Below are 16,649 nucleotides of genomic sequence, written 5' to 3'. Positions count from 1 at the left end.
GATATAAATGCACAATATTTAAGTTAATTTAGATAATATCTTCTTTGTTTTTATTTTATTTCATAAGGGGCAATTTATTCTTATATTGTGCATATCCATCGATGGTGACCCGAGTCTTTATACTAAGCGATCCATGGGCCACTTATGATACTGACCAGGGAACTGGATTAACATGTTAGGTAAGAGATCATGGATAGATGGTATAACATTTGTCCTAGCCCTGAGATTTTCTTCTTTCTTTGATTTCTAAGTGTAAGATTTCAAATGGAAAAAGCTCAGTCTGTCATGAACTGAATTCATTGGAATGTTCAACAACAATACAATGTACATGATCTGGGTGATAAAGGGCCTGTCCAAATGTTCTCGTGTAGAATGACTGCTATAGTTTGGAGAAACTGTTAACAAGTTGGAAACTGTTTCTATTGGAATGTCAAATTGTCAACTACATTCTGGACAAATATTTTGTCAAAAAAAAGATAGGATACAGAATTTATATCAATATAGATATATTTAAGCTGTACATGTAGAATATAGAAGCACAGTTGATTAATTGAAGGTCTCATGTGAAATGCTGCGTTACTTGGATAACAATCTTTAATATTTAATATTTTTCGACAGATTTGCCATTTTATTACCACTTTTTAGTAGACCTGGCCTATATGCCATGTGAGCTATTGTCATCACTATGGATCTGTCTGCAACGTCATGTGTTGTTAACTTCTCTTTAAAGATCTGCTCTGAAACTTCTAAATAGAATTTGATAAAAATCAATGACAATTACATTTGGCATGTCTATTCCCAAAATAATATAAGCAGCACCTAGATACAGATACTACAATGTTATAAAAATGTTCTATTCATTTTCTGATGTTTTTTTTTTTTTCAAAAATCTATATTTAAAACAGTCTGGTGTGATAAAATGTCAAAAACACCTCCTATTGATAATATGAAGTCCATGCCTCCAACAAGAGGTTAAAAATCCTTTGCATGTTGGCGAACTGAGGGTTATTTTACATAATATTGGAAAATGAATAGGTAAACACACAATACTGTTTAAGGTTTGTGATGACCTTAGTTCTAAATTATATTATCTAGGTGATGCTATTGCATATAAAATTTTCCAATTTTTTTTTGTGCATTTCATGCTGAAAGCATGGCTACTTTTGTAGTATAATCATGGACATTTCTTTGGGTGGTAAGGGTAGTCACCAAGAATATCAGAGGGCAACTGATTGGTTTATGGGTATTTACAACAAAGAATATAGGGCCGAGTTGGCTGATAAGAGCAGAAGGTTTTCACAAGAAATAACTTTTATTTCCACTATAAACATATGAGATGGATTAGTCAAACCAAAATACTTCATGTAAACAGACTTGGCACAACAAAAAAAGAAGTCTTGTATAAAGAATAAATTCTGCAGAACTTTCTACTACTGCCAAAAGCTACATAATCATTATCTAACAATGTAAAATCTATCCTTTATACAGTCCTATGGTTTATTTACATATACATGAAGTCAGCAGCTATTTATAGAGAAAGTTGAAAAATAATAAAAATATATATTTAATTTCACACTGAATTTCATATGTATAAATAAAAGATACAAATTATTAAAATAAATCAATAAATATCACAGAATAAAATGTTCACCAAACTCATCTCTGTACACAGTCTCTACAATTCTTATTAATGCCAGTCCTTCAATTGATTAACCGAGACCAATCCAACATAGCTACTGAGTGAACCTCCTGAACATAACAAACAAAAAATAAATCTAAATATGATACTGACAAAATATCAGTAGGAATGGCAAAATGTAAAAAAGAGATAGCACAAAAAATTGATCACAGTCAGAACACACAGTGAAATCTGTTTACTGTATATAAACTGTTAAAAGGCCAAGCTGGTGAAAGCCAGATATAAAACCCTGTATACAGGTAAAATGTTTGGCAACTAATGCTAGAAAATGAACTGGCACACCCTGTAACAAAAAAATACATTTAACAAAAGGGGAACTGAAATCAAATGACAACTCTAAACTAATGACTTAAATTTATCACACTACATCTGGACAAATAAATGCACCATTACAAAGGTCAGCAGTTTTTCTTAGGAATGTTTAAAAAGTTTGGACGGAAAAAAATTAGTTACATGTACAAAGAAATACATGTATGTCATATTAGAACCAGTGTACAAAAAATATTAAATTGTGTAAAAAATCAACATTAACAATTATAAATACTTTGATTCCTCAGCAGTGTCATTATAAATGATAACAAAATATCACATTATAAGACTTAAATATATCGGACGGAACAATAACAATAACAACGTCTGTGGTCACTAGTCATCTAACTGACATAAGCCAGCCACACCACGGTTTATCCATTGTTTCTGTGGTTTGTCAGATGGTAACTTCATAAACATGACAAAGTTAGTAGAATGTCCAGTGGTTGACAATACTCCTCTTCTGGCTGTTGTCTTGTATACAGGACAGTTGTAATGAGGCAGCACAGTAAACTTGGATTCTTCATTTGGCCTTAGCCAGATCTAGTAGTGTGTTAAGGAAGAAATGTTTTTTTACATTCCAGCACATCAATAAAAAAGAAAAAAAAAGAGTAACACAAATTATGCTTTTTTTTATACCATTTATAATAAAATTATGGAGTTAACCATTCTATAACAGAAGTAACACCCATCATTAAAGCGAATTGGTATCTCTTTTTTTTTCTTTTGGGCAAATTATCAATAAAGTACTAAATGAGCTTGATAGACTGAATGCCTCAAAAATGTTTATATTAAACTGGTAAAATATGTTAAAACAAGAAATCTATGAAAACTAATAGCCCACTCTTAATAAACCTGCAGCCCAGTGCATCATAACCACATAATGAAAATGCAAACAGAAAGTGGTAGTCGCCTTAACCTGAGAATCAGATCAGAGAAATATAAAATAACTAGACAGTTGATTGATTGATTGTTGGAGTTTAATGCCTGAGCAGCAATATTTCAGCTATATTCAGGCAATGAACATGAAATGGATGATACAATGAACATGAATGATGATGAAATGAAACAAGGGATGGGACACAAGGATAATAGGGCCGACAAACTTTGATTGCCACTAGAAATAGGGGATGGGTAGGGTCGGGCAATTAAGCCTCCTGTGGCGGAGCACAAAGGTTCCTACTCCTATCGAATACCACAGCAGGGTTCTTTAACGAGTGAGGAACATGGCATCTTTCCCAACAATGGTACACCGCTATGGTTTGTGGTCAGATTTTCCGTATTATAGCCTGACAACCCCAGCATGTAACACGCCAGGGGTACCCCATTCCATCACCTGGTGCACACATCCCAGATGCTGTCATAAATGCTTGAAAATACTATTTTGGTAAATAGGAAGTAGGTTTATGAATGGTCTGAATTTGATAAGTGTGATATAGGACCCCTAGCTTAGGTTGTATATGAATTATGAAGTGGCTGTAACCTGCATTTGCTGAGAAAAGTGCATAGTAAATACATGTATGAGTATCAGGCATACAGGTGGACATAGTTAATAAAGCATACACGCTCTCCTTTATGATTGGTTTTAAAGCACTTTTGTAGTGTAAACCTGAATTATTATCTTTGTTTTTGTAGGCATTTTTTCTAGAAATATATTAATTTTGGTAACATGGAAAAATGATAGAAATTCCAAACTTAATTCTAACCGAAATATAGTTTCATTACTGGCAATCTAATAATAGCAGTAAATTTAATACATAATTTATATCTTAAGGTTTTAGCTTTCACTGATATACTTTTTCACCAAATAATAATCAGACTTTTAGAAACAGAACAGTAAACTTCCAAAAATTTAATATTCTAGTCAATACAGAAAGGATACAATAGGTAGTGACTCAAACAATATCTTGGGTAAGGATTCTCCCAGGTATCTGGTATCCTTGTCAAATCTGGCACCCTCTATGAACAGTCCCTGCAACACATCAAAAATTTAATACGGAAACTGAATTCATTATTGAACAGAGATATGCACAATTAAACTTTAGATATTCCAGCCAAGCATCTGAAACCATTTTATTTTTTAAGTATCAGAGGAAATGATCATTTATGTATAAACTCCTCTTTAAAAGTAAAAAGGTCTAAAATATTTTGTCACTTTACAAACAGAACACTTGACTTTTAAGTATAGGAGTGAGAATTATTCATGCTGTAATTGACAAATTTGAAAATTGACTTTTAGAATTAACTACAATTAATATTATTCCTTATACATCATCAAAATAGTAAATCATAACCGATAACATATAATTGTCAACCTCCAAAACAGTGTCTGACATTCATAATTTACTCTAGACAGCTACAGCCAGTCCAAAATCTTGCAAATTCAGGAAAATGTGAATGATGTTACACTATATAAGGAGAATGAATATGGTAAATATGTCAAAGAGACAACAACCCCACCTGGATGAAAAATGTCAGCTAAAGATTACCCATGGGTTTTCAATGAACAACAAGGAAATGTTTTCCCTTTGTCAAACAATGTTTGATTTGTAAGGCCTGTCTACAGCGGTTTGTAAGAGAGGAAACAAACCACTGCCACTGCTTGGAGCTTGAAATTCTGTGTTACCAAAGAGTCTTGATAGGACTTACATATACATATGCTCCATCATCAGGTTTAACTGATGTATCTACATCTCCTTCCAGTACCACCTGGAACTCAAATCCTATGGTATCAATAGGGATTGTATATCTTCTGGCAAAGTTCTGAGACACACCTATAATATCAACAAAAGTCTCAATAGTTTTCAATAAATCAGTCAAGAAAGGTTCCACGTAAGAATAATACAATAGGTGATTCATGCATATATTTTACACAAATATTTCTTCCTGGTTACAACTGTAATTTAGTTAGTAGATTTTTACTATTTCTTCTTTAAAGAGTTAAGGAAATTTCAAATCTGAATTTTTATTATGGAGCCTGTCAAAAATTGTTTTTTGTCATATAACATTAAAAACTAAACAATGCTGCTGCTGTTTAGAGGGTCAACAAGTATATTATACATGTAAGCTTTAAAGAGTTTTTCATGAAATAAATTTCCTACAGTGACAATAACTTACCTGTCAAGAAAGACTGAGTGAAGTAAAATCCTGACAGCCAGAATGTTGGCGGAGCACCATTATCAATCCAGTCATTAAAGAATTTTAATCTGTAAAAAATAATTTAATCATAGGGATTAAATGAGGAAAATACAGACTAAAGCTTTTCATCCATCACAAAAAAACCCCAACAGATTCTAAGGTAATTCAAAAATTTCAACTTTGGACTTTAAAAAATATGGGATTTCGTATTTCAAAATTTTTATTTGTTTCTGTTCTAAGATATATCTGCTGGCTCATGCTATATTATTTGGATCACTAGGAAATTATATACACCTCCTGGCTTTCAAATTAAGAATGTGACATTATAATTTGAAAAGTTGAAAAGTTATAAATGTTATTCTTTTTTTCTTCTACATGAATTTTCCTGAGTAAACTATATTTGAAAAGTATAATACATAAAAACAGTTTATGATACTTTGGGTCAAATTGCAATATATGGAACAGTTGGTTGCCCAAAAATATGATATTAAGAAACCGACAGATCATATATTGCCATAAGACCCTCACCATCATCAATTATTTGTTAAATAACTATATTAGATAGGAAAAGGAAATTGTTTCAGCAAAACAAAAACTGTTTAGCAAATATTTTGCTGAATTTTTTTTCATAAGATTCACTAACCTTGCAAGTAGATCATTGATATAGCTTCCAAGAGGTTTGAGTGACGGGTAGGACTTTGATGCCCAGACTGCTGGTACCTTTCCATTCAACATACTCTCGAACACTTCCTCCAGATCAGAGGACATCACCACTAATCCTTTGATAGCTTTCTGAAGATTGATTAGTGACACACGTACCACATGTGTAAGTCTGTTGAATCTGATCAACTCCTGACGCAACACAGTGTTCATAGATTCATTGTATACAACAGGATATTTCTTCATAATCTGTATACAAAATAAAACCACAAAAACATGCAGTAATTCCTAAATTCTGAAGAAAACTGACAGTTCACAGTGATTACAAGAAAATTTTATTTCAGAAACACATGTTAAGCATTAGAATTGAAATAAAAAAATAAATATCTAAACTAATCAAAAAGCAGATTTTACAAAATGAACCATATCCAAAACTAGTTTAAGTAACCAAGTCACAAATGCAGTGAAAGCATGGGGAGATCACATTACTACCAATCAATTCCATTACTTGATACCCATGCTACTTGAGTAAATGTTATCGGAGGGTGGGGTGATACTCACCTGTTCCATATCAAAGGGTTTAGGAAGTTTACTGAGAATATCAGCAGCCAGATCTTTGATAACATCAGAGGTTGACTTGCCTCCTCCTCCCGACTGTCTTGGTAAAGTCATCAGAATGTTTTCAAACAGCTGTAACACAAATACTCAATGCAATTATCTGTTCATCATTTTACACAAAATCCCTGTATGTTTATTTTTAGTGAAAAAAAAATCGACTAGGTCACATCTTCATATGTAAAATGTATTGTAATGATGTATATTATGCAGTGAAAATTGTCTGATCCAACCCTGTTTCAGACTGATAGATCTGTTCTTCAGATTGCACAGGTAATAAAGTATTAAAACAGATATGAATGGACTTCAGGAGATATCTGGTTTATACAGGTTATTGGTTTATCATTGGCTGTGTTTAGAAAGACTTCACTGTAGTAAGATTAATATTGTTGAAGTAAAGATCAGAAAAAAGTTTGAGACAGGTTGATAACACTTACCAGATTGGTTTCCTTGTTGTCTTTAGTAATGTCAGCATTCTCATGGAGACCAAATACTTCTGGTGAAGCATTAATTGGTAATGATTTGATATATTCTACATACTTTGAATGGGGCCCTTCTTCAGGAGCATAATACTTTCCACTGTCAGAAAACCTGGGAAGAGAAAAAAGTCAAAACTATTGACATGAGAAAAACAAACCATTAATGGCAGTACCAGTGACAAATAATAACTATTTGATCTTAAATCCACTGGCAACTTTTTGTAAGGGGCAGTATAAAGCTATGAATTAACAAGTAAAGCTACAACCACAAAAAAAACAAAGTGGTAAAATTGTGACAATTAGTAAATTTGTAAAATATGCATCTTGTTTATTAACTTGTATTATGTAATTTAAAGAACTTTAAGATGAAAGAAATATTCTTGACATAACAGAATCACAATATTAAAAGCAGACATTATTTTTTAATCTACAAAAGGAAAGTGTAGGTATGGTAAAACTTTTCAGTCAAAACATTACTGAAGATATTGCTCTATACTTACTTGTAATCAGCATTTTTTATAATATCTTCCACATAAACAATTGACAGAAGAGACATTAGTAGACGTCTGTCTTTGTCGTCAGTGACACGACCACCGTAATTACATTCACCTGTCAGGTATGTTAGTGCAGGTAGTGGTAATTCTTCATAGTCATTCAGGAACATCTATGGAATACCAACATGATTAATGTAGGAGGAAAATTCCAACAAATAGAATAGTTACTCAATATGTATAGAGAATTAATTCTTTTCTATCAACAACTTAGGTATATATTGAGCATTATATAACATGTTAAGCATAAGAAGCTAATGAAAATGATTGTTATTACTTTATAGGACAAAATATAACCAAGCTAACTCATATCAAATTCTTACCAACATTTGCCGCAAGCTAATACGTAAATCAGATTCGTTAAACTCGTATGGAATATTCCATCCAAGTGGTCCAAACTTTCTTCTCTCCTGGACCATAGCATGGAAGAAACATAGACCAAACAACATCTTGTGGAACTTTACTGGTTTGTTACATCCTCCAAAGTAGTTAGCATCAGAGATTGGATCATTCATGTAAGATCTCAGTAGATTGTTCTTCATTCCTTTTGGTGGTTCATTGGTCATCTTGACACCTGGTAAAACAAAAGACAGTGGTATTTACAATGGAAAACAAGAAAAAATAATCAAGCAATCATGAACACATTTAGCATTTAAAATATTTTCATAATTACTATTATAAGTTAATAGTCAACTGTGTAAAATAAGATATGAATAGGAATACAAACCATTCTGTAAGATAGAGACCGGAAACTTGTCTGATGGATAACTAGTAAGCCAAAGTCTGAAGTTCTCATGTGTACTATCTGGTCTGATCACTTCCTCACAGATCTTCTCCAATGTAGGCATCCAGCTTGTGGCTAAATGACAATTCTGTAGTACTACCCAAGTACCATCCTTAATAGCTTTGTCAATCATCTTGGCAGCAATAGGTCCCTAAAACAATACAATGTCATTTATTCTTAATGCGTCATTGTTATTTGTACGGGTATATAAAACAATTGTGTCATCTTTATAATAATTAATATAAATATTGTGTTAAATAAAAGTTAGTGGTAACCAGCATGAATGCTGTTTTATTACCTAATTCAAAAAGGAAGAGTTATGGTTACTATAACTGCTAGAACTATTTCAGTCATGATTTTGGTTGTTCTAATGTAATTTCCTGGTTTCTTAAGTTAAGTGCCGATGAAGTGCACCCTTATCAAACTGTGAGATAGTTTAAATAATATAAAATGCCTGAAAATTTCCTTCTCTTGTTCTTGACCCAATGCAGTGAGTAGATTTCCTTGTCTATGAGTATCATTAATTGAACCCACTGAGACAGTCTGGATGAATCCTTCCTGTAAAAATCTTTATATGTCTTGACCCAGTGAAATGATCTTCATTGTTCTCCACCATATCAGTATCCTTATCTGTCCTTACCCCAATGTGATTGCCCATATTTTTCCTTCTACCTGAGGATATGCTTACCTGTCCTTGACCCAGTGAAATGGTCTGAATTGTTCCTCCTGCTTGAGTGTAACCTCTGTCTTCACCAAACTTCAGTAAGGCCATCATGGGATCAGCACCAGGAGACAACACAAAAATTAATGGTGAACAACAGTTTGAATCGGCAAATGATCCTGCAAGGTCAAAGGTTGGAGGTTCAATGTAGGATTGTCCAAGATTATCAATGATAAAGTCTTGTACAGCAGGAACCATCTTGTCAGGTCTGAAGCATCGTAGAACAATCATCTTATCCAAACCAGTCAGGATATTAAAAGGACTAGGAAGTTTAAAATCTTGTGGCATTGAAGAATCATACAATGGTTTCCACTTGTCAATATTGTCTCTCACATCTGAAATGGAAGATCATTTGTAAATATTACAGAAATATAAAATGAATTCTGCACAAGGAACAGAAATTGCAGATGACAGTAGCAAAAATTATAAACATCAACATACTTGTATTAACTGCTGATTTACAATTTCTTAATATAACTATGAATTACAGGAAACAATAGTAACTTTACTAAACACATATTCAATCATATATGATGCAATGTAAAATTGAAACCATATTTAAGATGAAGTTTGAGTGTGTTTTATCAACCCTGAAAGTGCAATGTTTTTTGATTATGCATCATACCATTCATAAACATTTCATTGCCTACTTTGAAAAATTATACAAGGTAAAACAATACCAGCATTTCCAAAATAAATCAATACTCAGTAATTCTGGTTCAATAAGATGTGAGAAGGCCCCATTACTTATGTTAAAAACATCTTTCATGAATGAGAAGGGATAAGGCTCTTACAATTTCTCCTCTACTTATGTTAAAAAAATCCTTTTGAAATGGGAAGGGATGTGGCTCTTCCTACTTACGTTCAAAGAATCCTTTAAGATTGGGAAGGGATGAGGCTCTAACGATTTCTCCCCAGGATTTTTCACTGAGCCATTCTGGAGCTGGATTTGCATGTGGATTCTCAAGGGCAACACCTCCAGTTAACAGGAAGCGCCAAATTGTGTCATCTACTCTGCCCCTGGGAAAACCAAGCATGAATACAATTAATTAAAAGCACTAGTAATCAACTAAAACATAATTGTTTCTAAGTTTATTCTAAAAGTTAAAACAGCAAAGCAGTACATAAAGTAAACAAAAATAAGCAACATGTATTCATCAAAATAATGGGTCACAAATGTGTTGTGATTGCGTAAATCCAATGGAAACATGAAAGCAGTTACTGATTAAAATATTAAAAAAATGTTAATATAAGTACAGATTTGACTGTACCCCATCTGAAAAAAAGAAAATCAAAATGCTCCCACTATATGCACTGATCCATGTACACAATATGGAAAGTATGGACATGAAATAATAAACCAACAGGGAACACACCCATTTTTTTTATGAATAAAGTTCAATTACTCTAAAACATAAAATATGAAATCTGGAATAATTTAAAGGGACCTTGCATTATAAGAAATAAACAATTAACCAAAGCTTCATATAAATTGTTAGAAGTACATTTGAATCCCCATTTCTATTAATGAAATTCAAGAGCTTGAAAAGTAATAAAACTGAAAAATTCATAAAAACCCAAAAGGAGCTTACATCAATACATAAAAAACAGTTTCCCAAAGTTTCATGAAAATTGGTGGAAGCATTTTGAGTTAATATGGACAGTGTGAATGACACACAATGGTATATTATAATATATCCCATCTACAAAGACCAGCATATAAAATACAGGTACTTGTCACAAAACATCACAAACATTTAAATAATGAAGAAAATCTATGAAAGACACCTTAGTTTGTCTATTTTTGATAGTAACAAATGTTACAATGATCATGCAAAACTATAAAAGACCTCTTTATTTATCTACTTTTGATGGTAAACATTTCCAAGTGTTACTCAAGTTTTAAATAACTCATCCTTGAAACAATATGGATCTTCATGCCTAGAACTTTAGAATCTCTGAATGTTTACATATTTATGCCATATGAGTGCCAAATCATTTTTAATTTTTAAAAATTTTCTGTAAATTACAACCTAAAATGGTATTCTTTAATTAAAGTGAAACACAATACTTAAATATTGTCCAAAGTGCAAAAATAAGCAATAAAATTTCATCCCATCTACATGTGAATCAATTAATTTTTTCTCTATTAAGTCTAGCACATTATACTGCAAGTGTGGGTACATAAAGCAAGCCATGATCTATGCTCATTATCAATACATACTGATTAGCATCATTACCATAAATATATACTATGAGTACAGGTTTTTAAACACATCAATCATAGGGAATATATGTACATGCAGATCAGTCCACTACTACTGTTGAAGCTATTACTTTATCTGTTTCATTTCAAAGAAGTTAAATTTTAAAAGTAGTTCAAACAAATTATTAAACAACACGAGATAAGTAAATCTCTGGAATTATGGTTTCTAGGATAATTAAATCTCTGGAATGATGGTTTCTAGGATAATTTGTTCATAAAAAATCAACAATTTTTCCTCATTTAACAGTATAAATGGACTGATGAAACCATGTAAAAATGTCAACACCAGGACCATAGTGAGTTTTTCCTTGATAAATTGTTATTTCCTTTATACCATGCTAGCTTGTGAAAAGATATACGCAGTCAGGTTTTTAACATGTTAAAGTATAATACTCTCTAGTTTTATATAGGAAAAGTTGAGATCAATGGCTTTTGAAATAAGAAATAGAAGGGGAAGAAAAGAAAATTTATTACAAATAAAATGATCAAGTCAACAACACCATGAATACAAATAAAATTATTGTCAGATTAAATCAGAAATTTGACCAAAACATATAAGAATTTAAAAAATAGGTCCTAAAGAAATGTTTGTTCTAAAAACTTAAACCAATAAAGATATGCTACAATAACTAGGATTCTATGACTGGTATGAAGATAGAAATAGCACTAGACATGTGCTCCCATTACAAACTACAGTACATACTGGAACCAATAGTCTGGTTCTTTGTTTATACTTACGCTGAAGTATTAGGATTACTCCTAACAAACAGTCAATAAAATATAATGCTTCTTATTTCACACATAAACAATTCTTTCTCAATCGAATAACAAATGTTTAAGTATATTTTTTTCATAAAGCAAGCAATTCTACAATTACTGAATGTTTTTAATTTTGCTGTTTGTAAAAGGGTCTAGAAAGCATAAACAAATATGGAAACCCAAAATAAAAAAACAAAAAACATGTTCATGTTTTTATCATGGATATAGTGTTTCTGCCATACATCTGTGTTAAAGGGATGACATCAATAATACAATTTAATGTCTATTAAAGATTTTCCTGTGAAATTCACAATGAAATACAGTTGCAGGATAAAAACAATACAAGACCTTACCACATAATATAAAATTTATTTATACTTGCCGCAAAACAGAATCACAAGAACCGTCTTAATCTATCTGTTTTGAAAGCTCATGCAAATAAATTTATATTTTCAAGATTTTCAAGCAATGTACATGTATAGTATATGTGCCAGTAAAGATATTATTCTCATACATATTTTTTTTCATGTTTTATACCCTGTAAAGGTTAATCAAGTTTACACAGAAACTTCTTGTTCTGACTTCTGTTAACACTAAAACAAAAACTAACATAATATCATGCTACTCACAACTTTTAAACTGCCAGTAAAACAGTTTCATAATCTGAATGATGCCTCTATGTCCATCCATGAATAACATGTTTGCTTTATGATGAAGGCACATTTTACATGTACAGAGTAACCTTTAATATTTAGCTAGGGATCAGACAGTGTACATGGGAACATACTGTTAGGTGGTTAATTTGGAAAGGACATGCATAATGCATATATTGTACTTACATTCCTTTAAGTATGCCAATACACAACAGGAAGGAGAATAATAGTTTGTCCTTCTCAAACAGAGAACGACAAACATTTCTGTAGATACTGTTGGTAAAATGGTCATTCAGATTGAATATTCTCTCCTCCAGAACTTTGGATGGACTACTGTTCAATATGGACTGGAAAATAATATACATATCTGGTCATTGCCCTGCGTTCAGAATATAGAACTTTAATCTTGAGTAGTTTTAGTTCTGGTAACAAAGTAATCACTGCAGTATCATTTTGTATGTAATTACCAGATTTTTATGTGTCATTTTAGTTTTAATGTTGTAATTTCTAGAGAGTTTAGTTGTAGAATAAATTAATAAAAAGCTAACATTATGCAAGGTATTATCATCATCAATAGCAGTTTGTTATCTGTTTTTATTGTTATGACTAGTAAATCTCATCATGAAAATGAAGATATTTTTCTAACACTGTACCTGTAGATACAGATTAATGAACCATGTAAGAGAATACTGGTACATTGGTTCAATGTTAGCCAGGTCTGAGATACAGAAAAACAGTATAGAAGAGTGAATAGCCACAGGTTTGTATCCATTCCTTGTCTCATCAATCTCCTTCTCTGTTTCAGCAGCTATCTCCTGTTTTGCTGAGATCTCCTCTGATAGAACTTTAGATGAAGACAAGATTTTGATGGCAGTTTCATCCTCCAAAATGTTGCCCTGAAAAGTAATAGGAATACAGAAATCAAATTCCTGACATAATGAAAGCTATGTTACATCAACATAATCCACATTTTTTTATCTGTAATTATCATTTATGATTTTCTAATGACACCAAGTAACAACATGCAGTAGTTTCTTCCTTGACAATAAATCTTGATAAGTTTACCTAGCCATACATAAAATAAGTGTGGTATCTATTTTTAAATCAACAAAATCTCTCCTTAATGATGTACCAATAACCAATGTTTTTACCTCTGAAGACGACAGGACTTCTAGGATCTTATCTTCAATCTCCTTCAATTGTTTCTTATTAGAAGCACTTTCAATGATAAGTTGGTTCTTCTTCTCTTCTAACTCTGGTTTCTCTTTAGCAGCAACAATACCTAACAACTGGTCCTCTAAACCTTGTGGTGTAATCATGAAGTTTACCAGACACACCTGAAATTCAAACATTTGATATTTAAAAAAAATTGTCAAAATAGTACAACAAAGATGCTGGAACTTTAATAATTTCTTTGCTTAAGCTATTTATGATACCATCTAATATAACCAATATCAGCTGAAAGTGTAATAATTCTTTAAAAAAATTAGTCATAATATTGACACCAAAACAATCCAATATTTTTGTATCCTTCAGAGCATGAGATGTTATTATATTTTACAATGTACTGAATTTTGGATGTTGACAATTTTGCTCATTTGAATGGTATAGTGATAGAATATTTAAAGCAAGTTGTATGTCTTTTCTATTGGAAGTCCCCAGTGCAGCTCTTTTCATGGTAAAAATGGGTTTATACTCAATTGTTAAAGATGTACTTACCTTGACAGAGATCTCAGGAAGATAATGTGGGTTCCTCAGTCTTGTTGTAATGTATAATTTAAAGTCTTTAGAATATTCAATCACATTATCTCCAAGTCTAATGTACTCTACACCCTGTTGTTTGAAAGTCAGTTTCTGAAGAATAGGCTCCAAAATAGGATCTAATTCCTCTCCTACATTCTCTAGCAGTACAGGGGTACCAAACTGTATAGAGTTTTCTAGAGTTCTCAAATAGTTAGCATCAGACAGTTTGATTACACCAAGTTTGTTTTCTCTTTCCATGTTCTTAACCCACTTGTTTGCCTGTCCTGAAATAGAAAGGGGCATTTTAAAAAGTTTCAATACCTCTGTACAGTTAAATAGAAACTTGTCACTCAAAGCCTTCCCTATCTGGAAATTTTTATAACTACTAAAAATCATGTAGAAAAAGTTCCAATAATAATAAATGTTTGGATACAGATGATATAACAACAAATAATTCTTAAAACAAATCTGACATCATTATTTAGTATTGGATATTATTGAGTAAAATACAAATCAGAAGAATATCACGTTTGTTAGTCCTATAAATGTAACAAGCTTTTACCTTGTGGATCAATCATAAGTGGCCATCTTCGTGATTTTGATACAACAATACCATTATCTACACTGAAGGCATCAACAGGCAACCCAGCAATATTCCAGGCTCGAATCTTTACAGGCTCGCCAAGAGTTGAGTTCAAGGAGAAATTCTCTGAACATGGAATGTTTCTTTCTATTGATGCTTTATGCCATTGTGATATAATTTTCTGGAAAAGAAGTATACATGTAATAACAAAATGTACTGGGTTGTAATGGCAAGCAATAGCTTATGTTGCCAAAGACGACATAATACTTCAGATTTCTTGTATACCCTCACCACATTTACTATACCAGTTTCAAAATTTTAAGTAATGTTATGATCTCCAAGATAATGAACTTTTGCCTTTTGTATGAAGTTTTGGGTGTCTGTGCAAAACTTTATTAACTTAAACTAATTTAAAAAGAGTTACCAAACAAAAATAGATTTTTGGAGCAGAAAAATTTCAAAATGTTTCTTGACTTTGTATGAGGGATAATCAATGATACATAAAATCATAGACAATAGTTACATGGAACATATTGTAGCAAAAGATTTATCTGCCTGTGCCATACAGCAGAAGTAAGGGTATTTACCTGTCTATAGTCAACAGTGAAAGCTCCAAGATAAGCAACCAGACCAGAAGACAGAAGTACATCACCAGTAATATTGATATATTTATCTCCAAGCACCCTGGCTGCTTCTGTCCATCTATCTTTCTCACCACCTAGTCCACCTATCAGTTTCTCAGCTCTGTCCAACTTCTTCTCACAAATATCTATGTTATTTTCCAATTCTTTCTTCTTTTGTGTCATCGCTTCAAATTCATCATTAAGGGCTTGTAGTCTGTCTGTTACCTATAAATGTTACATATTATGACCTTTTAAAACTTAAGATTTGGTTTGAACAAGGTACCAATAACTGTTTTTTTTAACGAAAAAACTTTTGAATTTTAACAGATATTCCTTTCACCATTTTGATGTCAAACTTAAAATTGACAAAAAGTTTGCTTTTCATCTAAAGAAGGCACACTAAAAATATTTAAAAAAGTAAATATACACAGTGACTTAAACATGTCTATATTAAGGCATCACTATACCTGCAATACATTGTCAAACAGTGATAAAAGTCCACATCTAAAAACAATAACAAAATATTCTGATTCAAAGTAATTTCTTCACTGCTGAAATAGTAAGTATTCATTTCTAGTAAGTACCTCTTTCAGCTGAGCTCTCTTAGCATTGAGTTTCTCCATTTGAATGGCCAAGTCGGACTCAGCTTCAGCCAGTTTGATTTTCTTTGGAGCAACCACTTTAGCTACTTTATCATAAATATCCATGGCCTTCACCCATTTACACAGACCTTCACAAGCTGTAGAGGCATTCTTTATTAAGGCTGGATCAAACTCAGGATTAGAAATGTACCTGTAAATAGAAAGTTTAAAAATCATTTTCATAATGTAATTATAATTCTACAATTTGGGAAAAAGATTTTGTTTGTTGGGGTTTAACGTCCAAGCAGCAATATTTCAGCTATATTCAGATGGGGAAAAAAGGCTAAAAACAGATGAAACAATTCCATTTAATGGTGTAGGAGGATTAACAGATAAAAGTGTACCCCTCTGGGTATTGGAAGGAAGTACGGACGGAAGGAAGGATGGAACCCCTATCACTATATACTACCCACTTGCTGTATGCC

General features: G+C 32.1%; 1 protein-coding gene across 6 annotated transcripts in view; it reads right to left on the bottom strand.

The window, feature by feature from the left end:
* Positions 1-1,293: 1,293 nt before the first annotated feature.
* LOC148619293 (dynein axonemal heavy chain 3-like) overlaps positions 1,294-16,649 on the bottom strand; it is a 53,576-nt gene continuing 38,220 nt past the window's right edge. For 4 of the 6 annotated variants that reach the window (XM_088579008.1, XM_088579010.1, XM_088579011.1 and 1 more), the window contains 20 exons: positions 16,168-16,375; positions 15,548-15,808; positions 14,940-15,141; positions 14,354-14,661; positions 13,786-13,971; positions 13,288-13,530; positions 12,821-12,981; positions 11,961-11,981; positions 9,819-9,976; positions 8,924-9,291; positions 8,179-8,386; positions 7,775-8,025; positions 7,401-7,564; positions 6,859-7,012; positions 6,368-6,496; positions 5,790-6,055; positions 5,126-5,214; positions 4,658-4,782; positions 3,891-3,980; positions 1,294-2,551 (listed from right to left, as the gene is read on the bottom strand). In XM_088579008.1, coding sequence (XP_088435134.1) covers positions 2,345-2,551; positions 3,891-3,980; positions 4,658-4,782; positions 5,126-5,214; positions 5,790-6,055; positions 6,368-6,496; positions 6,859-7,012; positions 7,401-7,564; positions 7,775-8,025; positions 8,179-8,386; positions 8,924-9,291; positions 9,819-9,976; positions 11,961-11,981; positions 12,821-12,981; positions 13,288-13,530; positions 13,786-13,971; positions 14,354-14,661; positions 14,940-15,141; positions 15,548-15,808; positions 16,168-16,375 — 3,799 coding nt within the window. In that variant the 3' untranslated portion in view covers positions 1,294-2,344. The remainder of the gene's footprint in view (positions 2,552-3,890; positions 3,981-4,657; positions 4,783-5,125; positions 5,215-5,789; positions 6,056-6,367; positions 6,497-6,858; positions 7,013-7,400; positions 7,565-7,774; positions 8,026-8,178; positions 8,387-8,923; positions 9,292-9,818; positions 9,977-11,960; positions 11,982-12,820; positions 12,982-13,287; positions 13,531-13,785; positions 13,972-14,353; positions 14,662-14,939; positions 15,142-15,547; positions 15,809-16,167; positions 16,376-16,649) is intronic. The other 2 variants (XM_088579009.1, XM_088579013.1) reach the window with 1 other exon arrangement.

Source organism: Perna viridis, chromosome 4, assembly GCF_037379345.1.
Source record: "Perna viridis isolate PV_CMFRI_1.1 ecotype Kerala chromosome 4, ASM3737934v1, whole genome shotgun sequence".
Lineage (NCBI taxonomy): Eukaryota > Metazoa > Mollusca > Bivalvia > Mytilida > Mytilidae > Perna > Perna viridis.
Note: the sequence above shows the minus strand (reverse complement) of the source record. Positions and strands in the feature narration are given on the sequence as shown.